Source organism: Theobroma cacao, chromosome 5, assembly GCF_000208745.1.
Source record: "Theobroma cacao cultivar B97-61/B2 chromosome 5, Criollo_cocoa_genome_V2, whole genome shotgun sequence".
Taxonomy (NCBI): Eukaryota; Viridiplantae; Streptophyta; class Magnoliopsida; order Malvales; family Malvaceae; genus Theobroma; species Theobroma cacao.
In genome coordinates this window covers 24,265,765-24,277,272 of record NC_030854.1, presented here as the reverse complement: position 1 = coordinate 24,277,272, position 11,508 = coordinate 24,265,765, and the positions used below count along the sequence as shown (strand labels likewise).

The 11,508-nt window shown below is 35.7% G+C and overlaps 1 protein-coding gene across 1 annotated transcript; it reads left to right on the top strand.

The window, feature by feature from the left end:
- On the top strand, positions 820–2,568 carry LOC18598794 (UPF0481 protein At3g47200). Its single transcript, XM_007028480.2, has one exon. It carries the CDS (start codon positions 997–999, stop codon positions 2,374–2,376), a length of 1,380 nt encoding a protein of 459 aa, XP_007028542.2. The 5' UTR covers positions 820–996; the 3' UTR covers positions 2,377–2,568.

Sequence of the window (11,508 nt, the reverse complement as noted above, 5' to 3'; positions counted from 1 at the left end):
ATTTTTAAGGTTAAAAAAAATTTTCTCCTTTTTATTTCTTCAAATCTCCTCATGTGCCCCTAAATTTTTATTTTAAAATAGGAAAAGTATCATTTAAAAATTTTTGTTGCCAAATTAAAGGAAGCATCAAAACATTGTAATGCTGTAGTTTTTTAGGGTTCATTCTCAAGTAGCAAAATTGCACAATCTATCTATAATAGGAAAAAAAAGAAACTCTGAAGAAGTCAGCTCTTTGAAAAGCCACGTACGTAGTATCCGAAATGGTTTGAAGAAAAAAGGGCCGCAAAAGAATCTTATTATAGAAGAAACAGCTTATCAAGCTACAGCATAATCCTTGTTTAACCAATCGAAAACAAAAGGTGAATTGGCTAGGAGCTGTCACCATGCCACTTTCTTACATATCGTGTATTACGTTGTAGGATAAATTGTAACTTTTAACAAAGAGAGGGGGCCAGAATATGATGGAGATACTAAACTTGGCATCTCAGTAAACGAAAGTATCATACATTCCAAGCACAAAACAGCTATCTTGGCTTGGAGCAGTACTGAACTCAGTATTAGAATGTCAGCAGAAAATATTGCACATTTACACATTTATCTAAGAGTTGAGCAGGAACCAATTTCTCTCTCACCGATTTTATTAAAATGAAAGATAAAATGCTTTATATATCCATGAAAGACTTTTTTCCGTGGATGAAATCTTAACAGTCACTCTTTCACAAAGATAAAAGCAGATAAAATATATACGAAACTTGATACCTGAATAAAGTACAAAGAAGATCATCTCCACCTAGTTAGTGTAAAGCATAAATTCAGCAGCTAGGGTACCCCAATAGCTCGCGCCATGCAGAAACAGTCAAACTTGACTCACCTTTTCTTCCATCCTTTCGTCCTCTTGTTTCTTCGGGCGACTCCCCAAGTACAGTACTAGATTTCCAAGTATCCCATAACTGTCATTCAGTTACCTCCTTTAAACCGTCAAGCTGGTTGGATTCAATGAGCAGAAACGAGAGGCACCCTGGAGAAGTGAGAGTTCCTATGCCTTGGATAGAGCACTCGCCTTTCATCACAGACGAGAGAGCGAAATTGAAATCAGCCTTGCGTGAAGCCCAAAAACAAGAAAGCGATTCATATCAAAGAGCCAAACCGTTAATACAAAGAGTTCCACCAGTCCTGATCGGTATCAAGGAAGATTTTAAGAAATATTTTGAACCAAGGCTGGTAGCACTCGGCCCTTTGCATCATGGTAAGCCGCAGTTCGAGCAGGCAGAGCACACCAAGCGTAAACTCGCAGCTCTCTTCGCAAACGAGAACGAAACAACTGATGAAGTTCTATTCAACAAGATTATGGCAGAGATAAGGGATCTGAAGCAGTGTTACAATCCGGAGGACATAAAAGATTACGACGATGAGAAGCTAGCTTGGATGTTCTTCGTGGACGGTTGCGCGGTGTTGTATGCTGTGCACTACGGTTTACAAGGCAAGTTTAAGAAGTTGAACACTAAAGCAGATCTTCTGGTATTTGCGCAACTTGATTTGTTCTTGCTAGAAAACCAACTTCCTTACCGGGTTCTCAACATATTGATTGGCTCAACCAAAGAACCCCAAATGTGGGAGCAATCAATCACAGAATTCGTCGGCAACAACCTTATAACAAATATACCGGATGGGAAGAAGAGCCAACACACAGACGAAGAAGAAAAGCAAGAGTACACTCATCTTCTGGAGCGCTTGCGGACAAAACTCTTGACGGGAAAGAAAGAGGAGAGTAGCAGTAGTATGATAGGTCGCTTGCTTCTGTCATGCGGAGACTTCCGAAAGCACAGGAAGACATTTCGTAGCGTCAAGGAGCTTAAAGAATCAGGGATTGGTGTTGGACCCAGCGAGACAAACAACCTGAATAATATTTCCTTCTATTGCAACTTTCTGGGCAGCCTAAAGATGCCACGCATCCTGGTGGATGACTCAACAGCTTCCAAGTTCTTGAACTTGGTAGCTTTAGAAATGTGTCGAGATTTTGAGAATGATTTTGCGGTCACCTCTTACTTATACTTCCTTGATTCTCTCATTGACACAGCAGAAGATGTTAAGGAAATGCGAGTTACAGGTATGCTCCACAATTACTTGGGCAGCGATGAAGAAGTGGCTGATCTTTTCAACAAATTAAGCAGGGACTTGGTGCCAGATCAGGCTATGTACAAGGATGTTACGGACAATATCCACAAGTACGGCAACAATCCCTGCACGACCGCAATGGCTCAAGCCTACTACACCCATTTTAGTAGCCCATGGACATTCCTCGGCTTTTTGGGTGCCATAATTGGGCTTCTCTTCTCCGCTATTCAGGCTTATTACTCGTTTCCAGATAACAAATAAACGAAGTGATTAAACTACCTCATACGAGTCCTTGAGAGTGTGCTTTCAATCTTTTCTTTTTATTACACTACGTTTTTATGTATCCTAATAAGGTTATTTGTGCTTGAAATGCTTTGGTATTCTTTTCCCAGCTTTGTGTGTGACTGTGAGCAGCCAATAAAAGAAATTACCAATGTAGGATTATGAGTTTTATATGTAATAAGACTGACTTCTTTTAAATATTTAGTATGTTTGATTTGTTGGATATTTTTTAATAATAGAGGAAAGTGTGAGAAATAACTTTCCTCATAAGGTGATTTCAAAAATAGCCACTCATATAAAGTTATCTGTTTTTACCCAAAAACAAGCATGGGTAGACCAAAATGCCCTTAAAAACATCTTGGCAATTTAATCTCTTGATATCTCCCTCCCGCCATAAAGAAAATAGAAATAAATGCTCAACTATTTCAGCTCGCTCAACTCTCTCTATCTCTCAGCTCTCTGAACTGTATCAACTCTGTCAACTCTCTGTTGAGTAGCGTCGTAATTAGCTCTCTCAGCTCTCTGAACTGTATTAGCTTTGTCAACTCTCTATTGAGCACCATCATCATCGTGTTGTGCTCTATCTCTTGACATCTGGTCATATCGTCGTCGATAAACAGACCCTAGAGCAGAGATGATATCAAGGTATATTATTGGGTTAATTGCTACAACACATTACTTTCTGAAACTTTTTGTGTAAACTAGAACATGGATTAAAAACATTACCTAGAGTTGTTACACGCCATGCATCTCTAATGCATATGGTGCGTAAAAAATATATTGAAATAAGAAAATAACATATGTCAGCACATAGCATGTAACATTTTTATTGAACATGACGTCTAACAACATGACTAATAAATTTTAGAACACGGCATGTAATGTGTAAAATGACTGACGAATTTTTTGTTTCGAAAATTTCAGTGGGGTTCCAATTGTGCGACTTGTGATAAGACATGGTGGTCAATGGGTGGATGGCATTTACAAAGGTCGTGAGTCACAAATGCGTGGGGTTAAGGGTGATTTGTCGTTTGCGGCCTTGATGAAGCTGGTAGAAGATGTTGTTGAGGTAAACTCAAAAATTCATGAGATTCAGTTACATGCATTGATTAGTACACCCAAAGAGCTATCACGCCCAATTATCAAGGACGATGAGGATGTTGCATTAATTCTGCTAGAAAAAAAGAATGTTCCGGATGTGTATGACACCATTAAAGAATGCCATACAAATGTTATGTCACATGAAGAAGCTGTACAACATGGTAATCAGCTCAATCAAAATGGGATTTATAGTGCTTCACATATACCACAACATTCGGTTCGTAACCCACAACAATAGCAATTGACGTATGCACAAGAGTTTAGGTAGCTCGGTGGACACACAACATTCACAGAACAGTTGGCTGCACACAAGTCCAATCAGCATGTGCATTGAACCAATTACTTGCTTTTGTCCAACAAATGTAACGATCAGGTGAAAGTGTAGAGAGTGTAATGCCATTTTCAAATGAGACTACGACACTTGAGGACAACACTACGAGGTTGGAGGGTGACACTGCGATGCTCGAGGATAATATTGCATATGATGAGGGAAATGAGGGTTTGTTCCCTACCGGTGAAGATAGATTTGATGACAATTCAGATGACGGGTTTGATGAATGGCATGATGACAGTTTACACAATGATTGCCTTTATGATAGTAACATTCCAATTTTCAATAATGTTGAAGGCGAAATAGAACCTATTGGAGGTGTTGATGTAGGAGATATTCAGTGTGATGAAGGAGATATTTAGTGTGATGACCCCATATACAACAACTCCATCGTTGGTGAGAACGGGATTCGTTTGCCTGAGACATTGCTCGATGACAATTATTGGGAAAGGGGAAATACAAGGATATCTAGTACATGGATAATTCTTAATGCAGAAAGGTTATCCTTTTAAACAATTGCCACTAAGGAGTCGACATGTGTCGATGATCGCTTATACTAAGGAAAAATGTTTTCCTCGAAGGCTGAGTTAAAAAGAGATTTGAACATGTTGGCTCTAAAAGAGCAGCTTGAGATAAAAGTAAAAAGGTCATGTAAAGGTTGTTTTAAGGTTGGTTGTAAGAACAAGGCATGCAAGTTAGTTGTGTGTGCAATGAAGTTACCTGAAGGAGAATATTGGCAAGTTCGGATGTTCCATAAAGTAAACATGTGTACTGTCAATGGTTTGCAAGGGTAATTTTGAACTGCGAGTGCTAAGATAATTGGTGAACTTATGTCACACAAGCTTCAGGCTAATGGAGTCGCATTGAGACCTAAGGACATAATTGGTGAGATGAGGGTTCAATGGGGATTGGAATGCTTATATGGTAAGGCCTGGCTAACGAAGGAGTATGCGTAGAGGCTTGTTTTCGATCCCTCAGAAGAGTCATTTCAACTACCACCCTCGTATTTTTATATGTTAGAATAAGAAAATCCCAGCATAGTCACTGCAGTGGCTACTGATAAGGCACAAAGATTCAAATATTGTTTCTGATCATACAAGGCTTGTATTCGGGGGTTTAGGGATGTAATGCGTCTTACGGTTGCAATTGATGCGACACATCTGAAAGGCATGTTCAAAGGTGTTCTTTTTGTCGCTGTATGCAAATATGCGAATGAGCGCATATGTCCAGTTGCATTTGGCATAAGCCATGTTGAGGACGAAGACTCGTGGACGTGGTTTCTTAGCAAGCTGCGTGAGACTGTTGGTTGTCCTGAAAACACTATGTTCATTTTTTATTAGCATCTCGACATTAAGAGCCTGTTTGGCCTAGCTTTTTTTTAACTTAAAAGCTATTATTAAGCTCTTATGAAAAATAATAACTTTTAAAATTAAATTAAAGCTGTTTGGTAAACTGTTTAACAAAATAAATTATATAAGCTTTAATTTCAGTTAAAATTACCATAAAAGGTATTCATGCTATCTTCAATAACCTAATAAGTTATAATGTAATGCTTCAAGTTTGTATATAATTTCAGATGTTAAAATTGAAGAAATCAATAAAAAAAAAGGAATAATTTTCAAACTTGTATAGTAGCAATAGTATTAGATTTTTGTTGATCTAACAAGCAATCGGACCATGATGCTTCAATTCCTAAAAAAGAAGAGAAAAGAGAAAATGATGTATTTAATATTAAAATCTTTTTTGGTGAAACAGAGAGAAAATCTTTAAATAATATTTGAATGCAGTTTTGAATTTTAGATTCTTTTCTCTTAATCTTTGTAAGAACAAAAAAATTCTAAATTTTGATATTCTGTTGTTAGGTCTTCTATTTTTTTATTAATTTTTATAGAGAGAGGTAAAGAAAAGGAAATCATGATTTATGTTGAAGAATGATAATTTGTAGAGGGAAGGAGAGAAAGGGAGATCAATTAAGAGATGGGTATTTCTTGAAAATTAATGTGTTTCTAAAAGAAGAGAAGAAAAAGCTCCTTCATGGAGCTTTTTTTAAGCTCGTTTTTTAAAAATTTTGTTCTTTAAAAAAAAAAATTACTTTTTTTTAAGAGCTTCTCAAAAAATAATGTTTGGCTTGGCTTTTACTTTTAAGAGGTAAATAAGTTGAAAAAAAGCTAGGCCAAACATGCACTAAGAAAGCAATCCAAAATGCATACCAAGAAGTGCACCATGGTTTATGAGGTTACCACTTGAAGAAAAACTTTAAAAACAAGTTCAAGCGGGACGACGTTTCTATAATTTTCACCTTTGCTCGAGATTGCTATAAGGTTTTTGATTTCAACAAACGTATGAACTAGCTCAAGCAAATTCACGCGGGAGCCCACTTTAACCTTATGAGAGTAGGCCCTGAGAGATGGGCACGTGCGCGTTCACCGGCAAGGCGATATCAACTCATGACATCCAACATTCCAGAATGTGTTAACTCAAGCTTGAAGCATGCAAGACTGTCACGATCCGAATTCTGGGCTATGATCAGCACATGGGCCTAATGGGCACAGCCCACTAAGCCCAAGCAAGCCTATTTAGATGACCTGTTCATCATTCTATCAAAAGTTTCTAAAGTCACATTTCATAATTCCAATTCAAAATAATGCTAACCATTGCCAACTCATAGTGGCATTACCAATCAAATATACATATATTGTCTAAAACATACATCTTAATAATTTACATCGAGTTTATCTATACACAACAAAAAGGATACTCGACTTCCAACGGAGAGACCAGGGCAAAAGTACAGCTATTGAATGCCGAGATTCCGACCAAGGAGACGAATCTACAAGGACACCTCGACCTAGTTACCGATTACCTCTTGATCTGAAAACATGAAGTTGAAAATAGTGAGTATAAATCCAGTGAGTGAACAAAGGAAGCGAACAAGCAAACGACAAGAAAAGTTTAAGGAAATCATGATGCATTTATTTTCAAAAACAATGCAATTTAGTTTAGTTCTTATTAAAACCCCTCATTAAACCCTTAATTGGTTAATCACTTGATGATGAGGGATCCATGCACAATAAAGAATTTGAAGAGTGAAAACTTTAGTAGCATTGAAGCAAGTCAAGTGAAATGACTGATCCTCGTTGCAACGGAAAGGCATTCTAGCTGCAGCAAAATTTGGGCTTAAATCATCAACTGGCCGAGGGTTTCTCACTAAAACTCCTCCTTTCAAACTTAATTAATTAATTCCTTGATGTTGGAAGTCCATGATCAACTATGATGTTAAATAAATGGAAAATATGGTAAAAACCAAACAAGGTAGCAAGCACCATAGAAGGTTTCTCCTTGCAGTGAAACCACCTGTAGACATCTCGCTGCAGCGAGAAACAAAACACCAAGAAAAAAAATTCTCATTATATCAAGAAAAGACCATTCTGCTGCAATGACAAAATCAACTTAAAAATACTTAGCAATTTTCAAGGTTCAACATGCAAGATTTCACATACCTTACAACCATATATTATATTCATGAACTTTTTATTGCATATATATACATATATAAACACCAATACCACCACCGTCTCACCCAGCTCATGTGCAACCCCCACATCACGCACATAGCTGGAGTCATCGTGTGTGTGCATCCCCCACATCGTGCACAGCTAATACTGCTATGTGCATCCCCCACATCGCGCACAGGCAATATCATCATCCACATTCCCATACCCGTCATCACAGGCATGTGCATCTCCCACATCGCGCACATGCACGGTTATATTTATTACACAATATTAACTATCGATACACAACATATATATATCAACATCCTATAGGAGCACAAAGATTCATCATATTGCACACTCACCACATAAAATGTTTTAATAAAGGCTTGTTCCCATGCATAATCTTTAAGGAAAAATTAAATAAAAATCATTCACATGCTTCATCCAAATACCAATACATTTTCCAAAATATTTTAAATGTAAGTTCACTCACCTTGGTGGATTTGTAATTGAATTTCTTTTAAAAATTTTCAAGCTATAGAAGTTCCCTCTTTCTCTCTATAAAACACCTAGCTAGTGAGAGGAAGTATGGAAGTAAGACTTTTTAAGGGTTTTAAAGTGAGAGAGTGAAAGAGCATAAAAGGTTCTATGAAAAAATGCACAAAAGCATGAAAATTGGAGTTAACTTGAGAGAAGTTATGGAGGTTTCAATACAAGCTTCCATGGAAGATGAAAGAAATGTGAGATGGGAGGAAGAAAAAGAAGAAGCTGCTGAAAAATGAGAAGATGCTGTTGGAAAATGATATTTATAGCTAAAGCTTATCCAAACTCCACTTAAATTACGAAAATACCCTTAACAAGTTGGCTTTATCTTCCTCCAATCCTTTGTGCAATCTTTTTACTCTTTTGACACTAAGACAAAGTCCAAAATAGTCTAGAAATATTTGAGTTCACAAAAACTTAAAAATTTTGACTCGAGATGAAAAATGACAATTTTGCCCTTACCTTAGAAATCATCATTATTTCTATTTCCTTCATCATTTTATCCTTATTTTTTATCATTCATTTATGCCTTAGGCCTACTTAGGCCTTAATAATTCTTGAAAGCATACTTTTAGGGGCTCACTAAGGAAATGACGAAATTACCCCTAGTCAATGATATTGCGTCTACTTCTAGCTACGAGTCTATAAAGATCAAGGTCTCACAATAAAAAATGCCAATTACTGTTTTGATCGAGTCACTATGTGACATAACTTTTGATTTTGAAAATACACCAACAATCTCCCACCATTTTCAAAATTTTCAAATACCAACAACTTTGAGAATCTTGTGCATAAATGAAGGTATCCCATAGATTTAAACCTTCACTTAGTGAGTTTGGTTGTTCTAGTCTGAATTGAGTGGTTGACTGAGCATTGAACCATCGATTCTTCATTTGACTAGTTTTGCCACTTAACACACACAAACTTCCTTGCTCACTTTGTATCTAGTTTTGCCAACATGTTTTATGGCCTTGTGTTTTGCATCTATTCATGAGTGTTGTTAGAGTCAAGCCTTTACCTCTTGGATGCATCCATAGTTCCATTCACACAGGAAGCCCTCATTGGAAGTTTTTTGTAATTATGGAATTCAACATACACATGTTATTCTAGTAAGAATTTTTGTTCAAGCTTACCTTACACATTACGGGAGCCAAACACTATACACCTTGGGATGAAAAATATAAATTAGTGCTTGTAATCATCCATATGGTAGAATGGTCAGTACTCAAGACTTGTAGATCGACCACAAGCATTGAAGTAAGCTCCCATCATTGGAGATTTAGTTGATAGGCTTAAGACCCATCCCTCTTGAGGTCTTTATTACCAAGTCTTTTTTCAGAACTTTGGTAAATGAATCACATAAATTTTCACAAAACCTCACATAACTTATAGTAACTATGCCATCACTAATTCTTTATCTTACAACTCTGTGTCGAAGTCTAATATATCAAATTAGCATGTCATCCACATATGGATAAATAATAACACCTTTACCATTATGGAACTTGCTATAGACATATTTATCAAATTGATTGATCTTGTAGCCATTAGCTAGCACTACCTCCTCAAACTTTTGATGCCATTGTTTAGGTGCTTGTTTTAATCCATACAAGAATTTTACAATCATAGACACTTCTTTTTCTTGACCAGGAAAGACAAACTCTTTATGTTGTTCCATATACACTTCTTTATCTAATTCACCATTTAAGAATGCTGTTTTAACATCCATTTGATGTATTACCATCTTATGTATAGATGCAAGTGTTATAAGCACTCTAATTGTAACTATTCTTGTTACCAGTGCATATTTATCAAAATAATCAATACCTTCTTTTTGTTTAAAGCCCTTTGCCATCAACCTTGTTTTAAACTTATCTACGATTCCATAACTTTGATTTTCTTTTTAAAGATCCATTTACAACCTATTGGCTTGGAGCCTGGTGGGAGGTTTACCAACTTTCAAGTTTTGTTTCCTATTATCGAGTCTATCTCATCTTGTATTGCTTCTTTCCAAAATGAAGCATCTTGAAACTTCATTACCTCCTCATAAATTTGAGGATCACCATCAGCTTCTACATTAAAGTAGTAAGGTAAGTATTCATATGTTTATTCTATTGTACCTTTTATTAAGTACATGAGAAAATCGGATCCATATGTCTCTGCTTTTCTAATTCTTTTACTTCTTCGAATATTAATAATTTCCTCACCATTTTTTGAAAGTTTATCACTTTCTGTTACTAGTTCTTTGGGTCTTGAAATTGAATTGAATCTTATTTTATCAAAAATATGTCTCTTGATTCTATGACTGTATTAATGGAATATGAATCATTAGGCTCTATCACCATGAAAGTAACGATATGCTTTACTATGTTTAACATATCCTATAAATATATATTCAATTCCTTTTTCACCCAATTTTCTTTTCTTTGGTTCTAGAACTCTTATATGGCTTGAAATTTCCAAACTCTTAAATAATTAAGATTTGGCTTTTTTCTTTTCCATAGCTCATAAGGAGTAATTTTACTCATTTTGTTTAAGATTTTATTTAGTATATGGCAAGCCATTAACAAGGTTTTGCCCCAAAATTCCTTTCCTAAACTTGAATTAGAAAGCAACACATTAACCATTTTCATAAAAACTCAATTTTTATGCTCCGCTACACCATTTTGTTCTAGTGTATATGGAGCGGTAATCTCATGAATAATACTAGTGGACTCAAAATACTTGGGATCATAATATTCACTTCCTTTATCACTTCGTAAACGTTTGATAAGCAATTCACAATGCAATTCAATTTCATTTTTATAAATTCTAAATTTCTTCATTACTTCATCTTTAGCATGTAATAAGTAAACATAGCAATATCTAGATAAGTCATCTATAAATGTTACGAAATATTTCTTTCCACCAATAGATGGATTATTATGCATGTCACAAACATCAAAATATATTAATGCAACCAATTTGGAGTTTCTTTCTACCTTAGGAAATGAGCTTCTTGTGATTTTAGTAACCACGCATGTCTCACACAAAACATTATATACATCTATATTGGGTATTAACTCTAATTTAGTCATATCATGCATTCTTCTATAATGAACATGACTTAACCTATTATGCCATAAATTAGACAAAGTTGTTTTACTATCATGAACATTAAATGAGCATCAATATAAGTAAAACTAGTAATATTCTTATTAATATTAAGCTAGAACATGTTTTCACAAAAATGTCCATTTCTCAAATATTATCCACCTTTTGTAAGGATGAACTTATCTGCTTCAAATACTAATTTGAAGTCATACTTATTCAACAAACCACCTGACCCAAGATTATTTCTAACTTCCGGCACATAATAGCCATTGTTCAATACAAGTAATTTTCCAAAAGTAAACATAAGTTCCATGGTGCCTTTTCCTTTTACTTGTATAGTGGAGGAATTTCCCATATACAACATAGTTCCATCATTAACTGCTTCCAAAGTCTTGAAGAAACTCTTGTCATTACATACATGATTAGTTGCACTAGTGTCAATCCACCATGCTCCATCATCTTAAAGAAGATTGACCTTGGAAACCATAGCTACAAATTTCTTGTTATTCACACATTGTGTCTTGTTTTTCAAAAGCTTACACTTCG